At 45.6% G+C, this 15,253-nt stretch overlaps 1 protein-coding gene across 2 annotated transcripts in view; it reads left to right on the forward strand.

Moving 5' to 3' along the window:
* Nucleotides 1-1,093: 1,093 nt before the first annotated feature.
* Nucleotides 1,094-15,253, forward strand: part of PCDH10 (protocadherin 10) — a 42,052-nt gene continuing 27,892 nt past the window's right edge. For both annotated transcript variants that reach the window (XM_036424457.2, XM_036424456.2), the window contains exons 1-4: nt 1,094-4,734; nt 6,347-6,405; nt 6,963-7,069; nt 14,923-15,228. In XM_036424457.2, the coding sequence (XP_036280350.1) occupies nt 2,011-4,734; nt 6,347-6,405; nt 6,963-7,069; nt 14,923-15,228 (3,196 nt within the window). In that variant the 5' untranslated portion in view covers nt 1,094-2,010. The remainder of the gene's footprint in view (nt 4,735-6,346; nt 6,406-6,962; nt 7,070-14,922; nt 15,229-15,253) is intronic.

The following is a 15,253-nucleotide window of genomic DNA, read 5'->3' on the forward strand; positions in this document are numbered from 1 at the left end:
CCCCATGCAGCGAGCGTGCAAGCATCGCCGGGCACAGAACGGGCGCCGGGTCTAGCCCCGGGGCCGGGGATGGGGCCGGGGATGGGGTCGGGTGGGGGGGGGAGTGGGGGGAGGAGGCGGGGGAATGTTGGATGGTCAGAAATAAAGCGGAAAACACACAGCCTGTGCGCGCCGCCGCCGCGGAGCGCTCGGCGGGGAGAGGAGGCGCGGGCTCCCGCGGGCTCCTGGCAGCGCTCCCGGCGCTCGGCGCCCGCAGCCCGGAGGGGAGCGTTCGCTGGGCTGGAGGCAGGCAGGGCTCAGAGGAAACGAGCCCCTCAGCCCGTGCTCCAAGCGCTCCCAGCTCAACCCAGGTGCCCAGACGAATCCATCTGTGCAGTGAGAGTGTGCGGGTCTGCAAGGGAGACGGCGGGAGGCGAGTCTATAGAGGGTGCAGGCCCATCCGATCGGCCTGACCTCCTTGGGGTGGGACTCACCCCACGGAGGTCAGGCCGATCGGATGGACCTTGCACCCTCTATAGCCCCTGCAGACCCCGCGCTCCGTGTGACCCAGGCCACGTGAGATCCGGTGTCTACATGCCCTGCCCGCCTCTGCCTGAGCCCCTTTACTTAGGTAACCCCTGCCGATGGCTGGCCGCGCTCTGCAACTTTGCCCCGTCCTCGGGGATGCATTTCCACCACCAGCAGCCTGGAAAATACCTTCCAGGGAACAAGAATGTGAGCGTCATTGGAAACCCCGCTCCTGGGAGAGGATACCGCGGCCGCGGTTGCTATTATGGTTTCGCAGTTGCTGATGCAAACGGGGGAACCTCTCTATTCCCTCCCCGCGGCCTGCGGCTGGGGACGGGGAACTTTCCGCGGCAGAGTCCCCGGCGGCGCCTCGGGACCTGCGGGCCCGGCTCCCTCTCACACTCACACTCACCGCGCCCGCCCGCCCGGCCGCGGGCTCTGCCCCGTCCCGCCCCGCCCGGCTGCCGGGTGACGCGCCTACTTGACGGCCGGCGCAGCCAATCCGCGGGGGCGCGGGGGGTGGTGCTCCTCGGGGATTGGTTGGCAGAAGGAGGGCGCTGCGCAAAAACAGAGAAGCGCTGCGCTCCGAGCTCAGAAACTGCCAGCGGAGATCGCGGGCTCCGAGGCTGAGCCGGGAGGAGGGACAGGACTGGAAGGAAGAGAGACAGACGGCTTAGAGGGAGAGAGGCTTGGGAAGGCAGCAGCGGGAAAGAGACTGCTCATCACACCTACAGAGAGGCAAAGAGGCCGGCGGGAATGAGGACGGAGAGAGAGGAGACTGGGAAAGCCAAAAAATACAAATAGGTCGGAAGAAGAAGAAGAAGAAGAAGAAAAAGGAAAAAAAAAAAAAATGCCCAGAACAGCCATCCGGAGAAATGAAGAGAATGAAAGTTTCATGCTGCAGAGCCGTGAGATGCTTTTCCGGCACAGAATCCTCTCCCTGCTCTTGAGCCCTTTGGCATTTGCCCGCCGTTGACATTAAGAGGCATGTTCAGCGGTGCCGGCAGCATCTCCTCTTCCTTCTCCTCTTCATCCTCCTCCTCCTTCTCCTCCTTCTTTCCCTCCTCCTCCTTCTCCTCCCATCAGCAGGAAGACAAACCGAGGACAGTCTTGAAATATCGAAATTGCCTCCTTGGGATTTGCCAGCGTCGCGCTGCGCCAAGACGGTGGGAATAAAAGGACGCGGACTGTTGTATTATTATTTTATTAATCGGTCAGTGGGAAGATTACAGATGAGGCAAGGGGACGCCTGCCACTCTTCCTGCGCTAAGATTGAAAAATGAGGCTGGACTGGAGGAAGCCCTGACATGAAGCAAAAAGAATAAGATTTTTTTTTTTAAGGACAGAAAAGCCACAGGATCCCACACACACACACACACACACACACACACACACACGTACACAGAGAGAACACTTTTATTTGTATTTAATTTTTTTTCTTCTCGTGCTGGTGGGGGAGGCGATTGGCTGGCTGCGGGGAGCTGCTTCCTTTCCCTTTTGGAGATGGTTGTGCTATTCCTTTTTGCCTGGCTCTGGATGGTGCGGGGAGTCCTTTCCCAGCTTCACTACACGGTGCAGGAGGAGCAGGAGCATGGCACGTTCGTGGGCAACATCGCGGAAGACCTGGGCCTGGACATCACCAAACTTTCGGCTCGCAGGTTCCAGACGGTGCCCAACTCCCGGACCCCCTACCTGGACCTCAACCTGGAGACCGGGGTGCTGTACGTGAACGAGAAGATCGACCGAGAGCAGATCTGCAAGCAGAGCCCCTCCTGCGTGCTGCACCTGGAGGTGTTCCTGGAGAACCCGCTGGAGCTGTTCCGGGTGGAGATCGAGGTGCTGGACATCAACGACAACCCCCCTTCCTTCCCGGAGCCCGACCTCACGGTGGAGATCTCCGAGAGCGCCACGCCGGGCACCCGCTTCCCCCTGGAGAGCGCCTTCGACCCGGACGTGGGCACCAACTCCCTGCGCGACTACCAGATCACCCCCAACAGCTACTTCTCCCTGGACGTGCAGACCCAGGGCGATGGCACCCGCTTCGCCGAGCTGGTGCTGGAGAAGCCGCTGGACCGGGAGCAGCAGGCGGTGCACCGCTACGTGCTGACCGCGGTGGACGGGGGAGGAGGGGGAGGAGAAGGGGGAGAAGGGGGAGGAGGAGGCGGCGGCGCAGGAGGAGGAGGAGGAGGAGGCGGAGGGGGCTTGCCCCCCCAGCAGCAGCGCACCGGCACGGCCCTCCTCACCATCCGAGTCCTGGACTCCAACGACAACGTGCCCGCCTTCGACCAGCCCGTCTACACCGTGTCCCTGCCCGAGAACTCGCCCCCGGGCACCCTGGTGATCCAGCTGAACGCCACGGACCCGGACGAGGGCCCGAACGGCGAGGTGGTGTACTCGTTCAGCAGCCACCTGTCGCCGCGGGCGCGGGAGCTGTTCGCGCTGGCGCCGCGCACGGGCCGCCTGGAGGTGAGCGGGGAGCTGGACTACGAGGAGAGCGCGGCGCACCAGGTGTACGTGCAGGCCAAGGACCTGGGCCCCAACGCCGTGCCGGCGCACTGCAAGGTGCTGGTGCGGGTGCTGGACGCCAACGACAACGCGCCCGAGATCAGCTTCAGCACGGTGAAGGAGGCGGTGAGCGAGGCGGCGGCGCCCGGCACGGTGGTGGCCCTGTTCAGCGTGGCCGACCGCGACTCAGAGCAGAACGGGCAGGTGCAGTGCGAGCTGCTGGGCGACGTGCCCTTCCGCCTCAAGTCGTCCTTCAAGAACTACTACACCATCGTCACCGAGGCCCCGCTGGACCGCGAGGCCGGAGACTCCTACACCCTCACCGTGGTGGCCCGGGACCACGGCGAGCCTCCGCTCGCCACCAGCAAGTCCATCCAGGTGCGGGTGTCGGACGTGAACGATAACGCGCCCCGGTTCGCCCAGCCCGTCTACGACGTGGCCGTGACCGAGAACAACGTGCCGGGCGCCTACATCTACGCCGTGAGCGCCACGGACCGCGACGAGGGCGCCAACGCGCGGCTCGCCTACGCCATCCTCGAGTGCCAGATCCAGGGCATGAGCGTCTTCACCTACGTGAGCATCAACGCCGAGAACGGCTACCTCTACGCCCTGCGCTCCTTCGACTACGAGCAGCTCAAGGACTTCAGCTTCCAGGTGGAGGCGCGGGACGCGGGCAGCCCCGAGGCGCTGGCGGGCAACGCCACGGTGCACATCGTGGTGCTGGACCAGAACGACAACGCGCCCTCCATCGTGGCGCCCCTGCCCGGCCGCAACGGGACCCCGGCCCGCGAGGCGCTGCCCCGCTCGGCCGAGCCGGGCTACCTGCTCACCCGCGTGGCCGCCGTGGACGCGGACGACGGCGAGAACGCGCGCCTCACCTACAGCCTCGTGCGGGGCAACGAGGCCAACCTGTTCCGCATGGACTGGCGCACCGGGGAGCTCCGCACGGCGCGCCGCGTGCCGGCCAAGCGCGACCCCCAGCGGCCCTACGAGCTGGTGATCGAGGTGCGCGACCACGGCCAGCCGCCCCTGTCGTCCACGGCCACGCTGCTGGTGCAGCTGGTGGACGGCGCCGCGGAGCCCCCGGGCGGGGGCGGGGGCGGGCCCGGGGGCCCCGGGGAGCACCAGCGCCCCCCCAACCGCTCCGGCGGCGCTGGAGGAGGAGGAGGAGGAGGCGGCGGGGAGACCTCGCTGGACCTCACCCTCATCCTCATCATAGCCCTGGGCTCCGTGTCCTTCATCTTCCTGCTGGCCATGATCGTGCTGGCCGTGCGCTGCCAGAAGGAGAAGAAGCTCAACATCTACACGTGCCTGGCCGCCGGCGACTGCTGCCTGTGCTGCTGCTGCTGCTGCGGCGGAGGCGGCGGCGGCGGCGGGCACGGGGGCTCCGCCTGCTGCGGCCGCCAGGCCCGGGCGCGCAAGAAGAAACTCAGCAAATCGGACATCATGCTGGTGCAGAGCTCCAACGTGGCCAGCAACCCCGCGCAGGTGCCCGTGGTGGAGGAGGCCGGGGGCTTCGGCGGCTCCCATCACCACAACCAGAATTACTGCTACCAGGTCTGCCTGACCCCGGAGTCCGCCAAGACCGACCTGATGTTCCTGAAGCCCTGCAGCCCCTCCCGGAGCACGGACACTGAGCACAACCCCTGCGGGGCCATCGTCACCGGCTACGCCGACCAGCAGCCCGACATCATCTCCAACGGGAGCATTTTGTCCAACGAGGTAAGGCTGAAGCGCAAGGACCACCATCTCTCATCTCCTCCATCCGAAAGCCTCCTCTAGCCTGGCCCCCCTGTTGTCTCTGGTGCACTGTGTATTTATTTTTTAGGCTATTAGCTTATTTGTATCTTTGTGGGGGGAGGGGGTTGACAAGGAGTGGGGGATCTCCCTCTCTTCCACCCCTCTGTGTGTAATCTAAACTCAGTGTTGTCCCTTATGTTTTTGCGCTCCACCCCCCTGCACAGTTTATTTTCACTTCCCACCCTTGGTGCCTTGCCTCCTTGGACTTTCTTTTTTCCCCTCTGGCATCTTTGCTTTAAAAATCCCCACCCCTTCTTCTCAGTCCTTTCCCTTCCCAGAAACCTGGGAATGAATGGGCAAGTGGGCGGGGACAGAGGGAAAAGGGGTGGAGGCACTTGCTGGCACTGGCAAAGGTCTCTCTCTCTCTCTCTCTCTCTTTTTTTTTCTCTCTGCGTCTGTCTCAGGCGTTAATAAAGTTCATTGTTTTGCCCTGTTTAATCGATGCTTTCAGTCGCGTGTAAAAGTAAGCTATAGATTGTCTTAACTCTGCACAGTTGTCTAAACTCGAATGCATGTCGTAGTGAACGAGTTATCAGATTCCTGTCCCCTGAACTCGGGTTGCAGAAAAGCCTTCAGTTCTGTCCTGGACAGCGTTTGCAGACGCTCTTGAAGCCCAAGGCCCACACAGTGTGAATTTGAATGAAGTTGCTTTTGGCACAAGCCCCTGTAAGCATAAACTAAACAGAAGGCTTAAACAATTGTTGTCTTAAACTATATCTTCTAGCTAATAATCACCTTCTTGCCACTGTTTTTGATAAATCACTGCTGTTGGCTTTCTTCACCAAAGGATGTGGCTTGTCAGTTCTGATTTATTCTTAAAAGATGGAGAAGTGGCAAAGTTGGAGGGAAGGAGGGGGGGGGGGAGAGGGAGAAGGGAGTTGATTTATTTAAAAGAAAGTTTGGCCAGAAGAGGTATATGGGTGTGGAGGTGGGAGGAGGATGCAGAGAGCCTTTGGAAGGGGAAAGATTTTGGCGGGAGGGAAAGCTATGAACTCCTTTCTTGACAGGTTATTTTATTTATTTGAGTCTTAGATATTATTAATTGACTTTCATGGATATTTGTACAGCTCATTTGTATCTTAAGCACATTTTGAAAATAAACAACAAAATAATTCCATAAAACATCCAAACTTTTGCTTATTGAGCGTGCTGTCTTTCTTGTGTCAACCAGTTTACACCTAAACACTTTTTTAGGCCATTGTAAGAAAGACTACAGAGCATAACTAGGTTGACTCTGTCCTAGATGATCATTTATGAGCCCCAGCTATGAGGTCATTTGCATTCTCTCCTTAAAAAGCACTCACACATTTAACCTGCATTTTTTTTTTTAAACCTTTACTGGAAATCTAGACTCAGGTGTCTTTTCATATCTCCGTGCCCTTTCCCAGCAATTGGGCTGAGATCTTAGGACAGCATAGAAATTCATAAAAATGTACACAATTACTTAAGCTGGAATTAGTTTCTAACCTCAAAAGCAGACTATTAGTTAACCCTTAGCATTCAAAGGCTCTTGATTTATTTATTTTTTTTCTAGACTAAACATCAGAGAGCAGAGCTCAGCTATCTAGTTGACAGACCTCGCCGAGTTAACAGGTATGGACTCATATTTTACTTCCTAGCTATGTGTGTGGACAATCTACTACCTATTGCAAGCAAGAATTAGGTATATTACTCAATAATATAATATAAAACATATAAAGTATTTCCAATTCAGGCAGGACATAAATGCTAATTAAGTTGGGTTTCCTACTTAATACATTAAAATATGGGTATCTTATTATATACAAGGTTCTAAATATTTTTGGATAGTTTGTCAGTTTTCACCCCTACACTGTTTCTGATGGTCTCCCTAACGGTTCCAGGTGTATATGCACACCTGCTGTATAAAATGATATAAACATATGCTTAGCCCCAATCATAGAATTTCTATTGCCTAAGCTTTCCATGCCTTCCAGGGCTCAAACTGACTGCTGATGCTCAATTTTAAAGAGTTAGGGTTCGGCTTATGAAAACAAGCTTTATGCAGAAATATAGCCAACTCAGAGGTCTCTGAATCTGCAGCGCCATCGGCGGCCATGTGGTGGCAGAAGAATGTTTTGTGTGTCACTTCACCTTTTTTTTATTCTAATTTCACATTTTTGTACTTCTAGTTCTGCATTCCAGGAAGCCGACATAGTAAGCTCTAAGGACAGTGGTCATGGAGACAGTGAACAGGGAGATAGTGATCACGATGCCACCAACCGTGGCCAGTCAGCTGGTAAGTGTGATCCAAAGAGCAATCTAAATGCTGGCTTTTAGAGTTTAAAAAAAAAAAAATCTAGAAAAGATGATGTCCTAGGTAATTATCTTTTCCTTTTTGTAAATTTAATGTTGCTACCTCTAGGGAAAAGGACTGTGTCATCCTATGTCGATAAATATATACTCAAAGAGGATTATAAAAACCCAGTGTTCCTTTGGAGAGTTGACGTTAGAAATGCATTGTGGGATATATTATTGTAGAATTTGAACTATTTCTTCCTTGTGTAATGTGCTTTAATGAAATTATAATGCATGCAAAAAGCCATGGATCTCTCACCCGGGCCAGTCCCCAGCCTTCAGTCAATTAAGATATTGTTAGACCTGTTTGTGGATGAGGTAAGTGAAGATGGATGAAATTGATTGACCTGTACAAGGTCACGAGAGGCTGAGTGGATAACCGGGGCTAGAACCCACAGATCTCGCCATACAGTGCATTTTGCATGCCACCACGTAGTGAATGTGGGAACAGATGGTGATTAAAAGACAAATAGGTTTGAAAGCAGGATTTCCAACCCTGGATTCTTAGGCTTCAGAGCATTAGCAAACATTTGATAGTGTGTATTCCCTGAAGTGTGTTAGGTTTCCTTGTATTTTCAACAGGGTCCATGACCTGTCAAAATGTTGGACGCCGTATATAGTTATACGTGGGCTTAATGGTAGTCACTGATATGGTCGCCATGGGCTACATCTGTTTTATTTTATTTTGCTTCATCTATTTTGCTTTAGTTTTTCCACGTGAATTTATTCTAGAAATTTTATAGCACCCTGATAACTCTACTATTTCATAAAGGAAACACTTAAGAGAAATACAATGTGTACCACAACCTAATGAAAATAACCTCATAACGTTTGGATTTCCTTTCCCTTTCATTTGCACTTCAACTAAAAGGGTGCTTGTTAATTTTGCTTTCTCTTACTTTTTTATTTTCTGATCAAGTTTTGTGTTTATCTGACACGTAAGAAAATGGAAAGTCAACTTTTGTAACTTCTAACAATGTCCATCCTTGGAGACCGTGCCTGGGTGCAACTTCTTTGGCTTGCGATTTGAGCTTTATTTTGATTAATGGTGTAAGCATGGAGTGATAGGGTCCTCGTCTTCAAGGCAGCCTTGGTCCTCGAGAGCACCCATTCCTCAACGCACTCGGTGCCCCTCTGAATGGGGCTGAGGCAGCGGGTCAGAGGGCTGGACACGCCCCATGGTCGCCTGGCAGCTCTGGCCTCTGCCAGCCAGAGACTGGGCTAATGTGTGCTGTGTCTGAGGCTGCCTCAGGCTTGGGAAACACAGGCGGGAGGAGGTGGGAAAAGGCTGCTCAAGGGTCTCTTTATTTGGCTGCAAGTCATTAATATGCAGACCTAATGAGACTTGAGAACTGCCAAGAATTCCCGGAGGTCCCTGCCCCTTGCAGGCCTTCACGCTAAGTGAACAGAGCATCTATTTAGTGTCTGGGAACCTGACAACAAACCAGATCTTGCCAGAAGTTTATATTGGAGTACAAAGTTCCCTTTCATTTTTAGCCTATATGTGGCATATGATTTATTGTTATCTTTAAGAAGCTGTACATTTAGAATCGTGCATTCCTATTCTTCCTTCGGAGTGTCTGACTTTAACAGTCAGCCTTTTAAAACTTTTAAAACAAAATCTTCAGCATGAAAAACTGAGTATCTGCTGAATGCTCCCTGGGGTGCATTTTATACCTTTCCAACTCTTTTGTTTTGTTTTTGTTGTTGTTTTTGTTTTGTTCCTTTTTTTCCCCCTGTGGCTCTCCAATCTCAATAAACATTTCAATTAGTTTAGTCCCTTAGACATAATGAGCTGTAATCACCTAACCAAAGAAAGAGAAATGAATAAACACCTGCAAAAAGCACTGAATTTGGAAGGTGGACGGGAATATATTCCTGCCCATGCAACTTCCAGTAGCTGTTTTATTTCACAGGCACTCAGTGTTGCCATTTTGGGATGTGTCTTCCCACTGTTTGAGATGTCAAAGCATGAAAATGAAAATGAAAATGAAAATACTTAACTGTGTTCTGAAAAACACTTTTTAAAAGTAAGGCAGTTTTTCTTTTTCTTTATCAAAATGGCCACCCCCCCCCCCATCCTTATGTTTTTAAACATGTAAAAGTAGCACAGAATCTACAATCTGTATGTGTCATTAACAGTTTATAGGGCAGCCACTACCTACTGGGCACAAGAATAGCTGTTTCAGAATTGGAACTACACACTTTTATTAAGAAGCAATCACACCTTTGTGTGATGAATTGCAGTCCATTTTAATATGTCTCATTTCATTGTTAAGAATGATTTTGAATGTTTTCCTTTTAAGTATACAATCCTAAGTGCAGAGAATTAGAATGCATTTACTTAACGCTTTTTTCCCAGTCAAACTGATGTTGTGTATTATAAACCCACATAAAAAAAAGGCTAAAATATTTTCTATAAGTTGAGCCCATTTCAGTATATCCATTTCATTTCATTGAAAAGCCAGGTATTATGCTGTAATATTTAGGAAACATTCAAAGCACATGCATTTTCAGGTTTCGGATATTAACACATTTCGTACTAATAAGCAAATCTCACTCAGCTGGATTTTAAGGGGGAAGAGGTTAGATTAGCAAGGGAAAATAACTCTGGAAAGATACAGAAATCTGAATTTTCTCCTTTAGTTTGCACTGCATTCCATACTCCATTTCATACACTTTTTGGCTTCACCTATTTAAACTTCCTAACTTCTTCTTTATTCTCACGTTCTTTTTCTATGTTAACATTGCTTTATATGCACTTATTTAAATATGCCTTCTATTTATTCTCCTATGAATAGTTTTCCTTTTTTATGTCCTCTTTCTAAGCCATTTGAAGTCACAATCTTGTTCATAGAAGGGCTTTAAATACGGAGGCAGCTGCACAGAGAACCACATAAGCTTTTGCAGCTTTCCACTGCACTTGGATCCCTGTATAAAACTGCTCGGATTGACCACTGCTCTGTGGAACTATTTTTTTTCCCCCCTATAGCCTTATCAAGGTGCTTTCCATGTCTTTTTTCGGTGCACTATTGATGTATTGGTCAGATATGGCAAAAGTCCAAGGAGATGTGGTAAATGCATGCAGAAATCATCACAAGAAGCAAAACTGATTAATCACAGCTGAACTAGCCAAAGGAAGTCAAGGTGGATTTTAAAATAAATATATTTTCAATGTTGTTCATTTTATAGTTAGATTAAAAGATAGGCTTTTTTTTTTCTCTCCTCATTTATACTAGTAGTACAACATTTTTTGTTGTATATCCTCAAACATTTTAATATTATTAGGGATACAATTAAGTTGTAAGAAGTTGCTTTTGAATTTAAAATTCAATGTGCATAATACTAGAATTAACTTCTGAAAAAAAATATATTGAAGAGGAGAACCCTAATAAGTGATTCTGTTCTTGTTACTTGTTATGGTTTATCTCAAAATGTCAAATGGTTCTTAATTTTTTCAGTTATGAGGGAACTTAGCATCTAAATGTATTTATTTCTTAACTAATTATTATGAGATTGGTATATAATACATGGTCAAATTTTGGCTATAAATTTTTAAAAAATGATTTGAATTATCATTATAAACTAGTAAATAAATTATATCATGAACTGTATTAACATTAATAAGAGAATACTTGAATTACCATGAATGTAAATTTCCCTTTCCAAAAATTCCAGAATTTAGAGACTGGCAAAATTTGTGGCTTTATAAGTAAATTGAATTACACCATTGTTTGCAAAAACTCACTAAGGTTTGTAGTGAAAGTCTGAGCTACAAAGATTTGTAATTAGAAAAATACATGACAAAATATGGAGAGAAAATGAAAAAAAAATAAACATTTTGAAAAATAGGTAGAGAAAAATTATGATAGACATGTTTTGAATTTTATGTTTGAATTATATTGATAAATATCTGCCTCCAAACCACATTATCCTAAAAATTATAACAATTTTTTATGGTCATAATTAAAAATCTCTTAGTTTCCAGTATTATGTGGTCAAAGGAAGACTAGAAATTTTCTAAAAAAAATTAAGTATGATTTTCTTTAAAATTAACTTATCATGTTTGAAATAATAAACTTTTTCTATGAAGGTTTGGTGCATGAGAAATGTACACATAGTTTTGTATTATTACATTCATCAGGAAGCTGTACAAGTTAAATACAAATCTAAAATCTTTGAAATTATAATTTGTTTTCAGTGATAGTAGCACTGTCTCCAACTATAAGGGACAAATTACTTGCCAGTTATAAAAGACATATTTTAAAATTTGTCTAAATATATCTGTGCATAACAGGCAGTCTATCACATCAGCTGTTAGGCCTTGTAGAACAGATTATTTCTGAGAAGTGAAGAAAATAAATAAGTAGAAGAAAAATTGCAAGGGAAAAAAAGACATAAATATATGTATGGAAAGAGATTTCTTAGAAACTACCATAAATTCAAAACTGAGGCTTATTCTGCACTTTTCTGCAATACAAGTCCTATAGGTACTACAGTAATGGCATTTGAATGAGGACAAAAACAAAAAAAAATCAAGTTAAATTTACTTTCCCTTGGGACTTCGATTTGAGCCATTAAAAATTTCCCCAGGCAATGTGAATGTCACTATGTCATTTTACCCTGTCACATGGTAAACACCTGGCATTCCTTGCATCATATTGTCATTTATCACAACAAAACTTAAATATACCTCTGCCTACTTGGCCATTAAAATAATATTTAATATAGCTAGTGGTAAATAAAAAAATATAAAATAATGTTAGTCTTTCAATGGCTCCCTAAGATGAGGACTGGTTATGAGGAAATTTTGCTTCTCAAACTATATATATAAAAAAGAAAAAAATTCATTTTCAATAAATATTTTATTATTTTTAATTTATTGATGTACTATTTGTGTTATTAAAATTATGACATTTTTCTTATAATGTGTACACTTTATATATTCTTCCAGTTTTAATTATATTCTACCAGTTTTAATTATGATATAAAACTGGTAGAATATATTCATGCATAGTTTGTGACACCTTGTCTTTCCTTCTAGTTATAAAAAGCTATGTGTTATTACTATAGTAGTTCTACTTGAAAGGATTAGTTCACAAATTTCTCAAGAACATTATCTACAATTTGTGTTTTTTTTCCCCTTCAGTCAAGTAAGATTCTTCCAACAAAAAAACTTTATCTTATTCCACCACTGTTCTTTTTATGCTTATGTTGTATTATCTGTACAGGTTCTCAACTCATGGAAACTTATTATATCATCTTAGAGACTTTTAACTACCTTCTAATAGTTAAAAGAGGCAGAACAGCATACACTTCAAGAGAACAAAATGGGCACAGTGGAGTATAAACTACCCGTAAAAACAAATTCTACTGAAGAACCTCCTAATATCATCATCTGCATAGTGATGTTGAGAGACCAGTTTATTCAAATTCCTCTGTGTAAGATTATTATATGCATAATTATAGGAATACTTGGGTCCAGGCTTCAAAATAAGTGAAAGATTATTAATAGTCTCATCATATATTTAAAACGGTATTTTCAGTCATGTGATGAAAATTTGTATTAATTCTAAATTTTGGTATCCAACTTGATCAGGATCTGATAATACAATTCTATCTTAATATTTGAATAATTTTATCAACTTCCAATTCCATATAACTTGAATTTATTTTTAAAAATAAATAATTTCTGCTAATAATATAATAATTTTAGTCTTAATGGTAGTTCCATCTATTATAAATAAAGTGCCCCCACCACCATGCACATTATTAATAGGGAGCATTTATAGTTTAGTGTGTCAATATACAAGTCTCTCTGGTTCTCTAGCTTCCACCTACTTGGTATTTCAATGCACCAGGGACATTTTTTTCCCCTCTTCTCTTTTTCTCTGTACATAGCTACTTGCAGAAATAGGATAAAAAAAAACTGACCTCTGATGTCTAGGGAAACACTGGCATGTCTTACATGTGGAACTTATCCTGGCTTCAGCTCACGTTTTTGTTCCTCAACAGTTGACTGATCGGTAATTTACTTGCAGGCTTATGCACAATAACTGTCAATGGGATGTTATAATTGAAGTTAGACTTTGCATTATGTTTAATTTAAATTTAAAAAGTCATTATAAAGTGAGATTCACACGTGATAAGAAGCTTGTTGTTATTTCCTTCAACATAGTTTATGTAATCAATTACTTATAATTCATAGATAACCTATAGGGTTAGTAATTTTAACTATTTATTCTCTTTATTTTATATATACAGATGTTAACATGTACATGCAGACAAGTAAATCAATCTGTGACAGAATGCCATCAGGAATTTAAAACCTAAAACTTGCTCAAGAACTTGAATCACTTATGATGTTTATGAAAGAAACTATCAAGTGTGTTCATTAAATACATATTACTCTGTTGGTTAAACAAACAAGAAAAGCCCCATGCAGACCAGGCATGCATTTGAGTTTCTTAAGTACAGACCAATTCTACTTTGGTTATCTCAAATTGGCCGTGTTTAAAGATATATTCAATAAATGTGTTACTATGTTTAGCAAAACATTAAAATGCTATCTTGGTTTATGACTTGCTTTTCTGCATTAGTGCTAATTATAAAACTGAATATCAAATAGTATTCCATAAGGCTCAAAATCATTATGCTTTATTTAAGAAACTGAATGAGATTTCTCAAGCCATAATCAGGTAGTATGTAATAGTCTTGTCAATCTATGGAGTACAAAGAAACTTGAAATTGAAATTTGAAATCTTGATACAGCAAATCCTCACTTAACATCATTGATATTTCTGTGAAGTGACTTATAATAAATCAGTTATAGCATAGGCCAATTGATTAGGGGGAAAAAAGGGTTACGTTCCTATGACATTTCATTGACATTACAATGAAATGATGAGACATTATCCGAGGATCTGTTATGTATTCTAGGATTAGTAAGCAAACAGTGTTGACAAGGACCAGTTTTTTCCAATATAGAACAAGTAATAAGGTACTTGTCAATAGTATCTGCAGTTGACTCCCATTGCACTTGGTTACCTTGGTTTCACTAATTACAGTCATTTGTCCTGAATTGCTCTACGCTGGTAAATGATAAGCGGTTTGTAGTAACATGGGCTACTGGAGTGTCATGGAGAATTACCTTTTAGGGAGTAATTTCCTGCGGACCTCAGGAAGCATGTTCTTGGCCGCTCATGAAATCTTATTTCATTCTTTTCATGTCCTGGTTTATCAATATGCATGCCGGTTTTCTGTTGAATTTCTCTCTTTTGTTTCATGTTCGGATTTCAAAATCTAAGTGTCAACCTTCGTGCTTTGCATATTTCCTTCCCCCCTCCCCATGTTACCTCTAAGAAAGAAATGTCAGATATTTATCATCATGAGAGATTGTGGGTTATGAAAACCGAACACAATTTTTTTTCTGTTATGCACGTCACCAGAGATTTTTTTTTTTTAAAGCATTCATTTTCTTTCTACTCACCATTTCCAAATCATTTTTTAAAAATTGAAACAAACAAAAAAAAATTTGGAGCCAGTGTATTTCCCCCAATACCATGAGTAGTTGAGAAACATCTGCTCCCGACACCTCTTTGCCAAAAGCCTTATCCTTCACAATGTAGTCCTAAGAGATGTGGGGCCGATGGTAGGTGGAGATGGGAAAACTGGGAGGACCAGACATCACTGACATCACTCTGGGTGCTGCTGCCTGGAACCTTCCAGGACTCAGCAGCGGGCCCCACTGGGGAATCCTACATCTGCTGTCTCTCTCTCTTCCCCTGCTCACAGGCATGGATCTCTTCTCCAACTGCACCGAGGAGTGCAAAGCCCTGGGCCACTCGGACAGGTGCTGGATGCCTTCCTTTGTCCCCTCGGATGGACGCCAGGCTGCCGACTACCGCAGCAACCTGCACGTGCCCGGCATGGACTCCGTCCCGGACACCGAGGTGTTCGAGGCCCCGGAGGCGCAGCCCGCGGCAGAGCGGTCCTTCTCCACCTTCGGCAAAGAGAAGACCCTGCACAGCACTCTGGAGAGGAAGGAGCTGGACGGACTGCTGTCCAGTACACGAGCGCCTTACAAACCACCGTATTTGAGTAAGTATTCTGTCAAAGGCTGTAT

The sequence above is a fragment of the Pipistrellus kuhlii genome, unplaced genomic scaffold (genome assembly GCF_014108245.1).
Source record: "Pipistrellus kuhlii isolate mPipKuh1 unplaced genomic scaffold, mPipKuh1.p scaffold_m20_p_8, whole genome shotgun sequence".
Taxonomy (NCBI): domain Eukaryota; kingdom Metazoa; phylum Chordata; class Mammalia; order Chiroptera; family Vespertilionidae; genus Pipistrellus; species Pipistrellus kuhlii.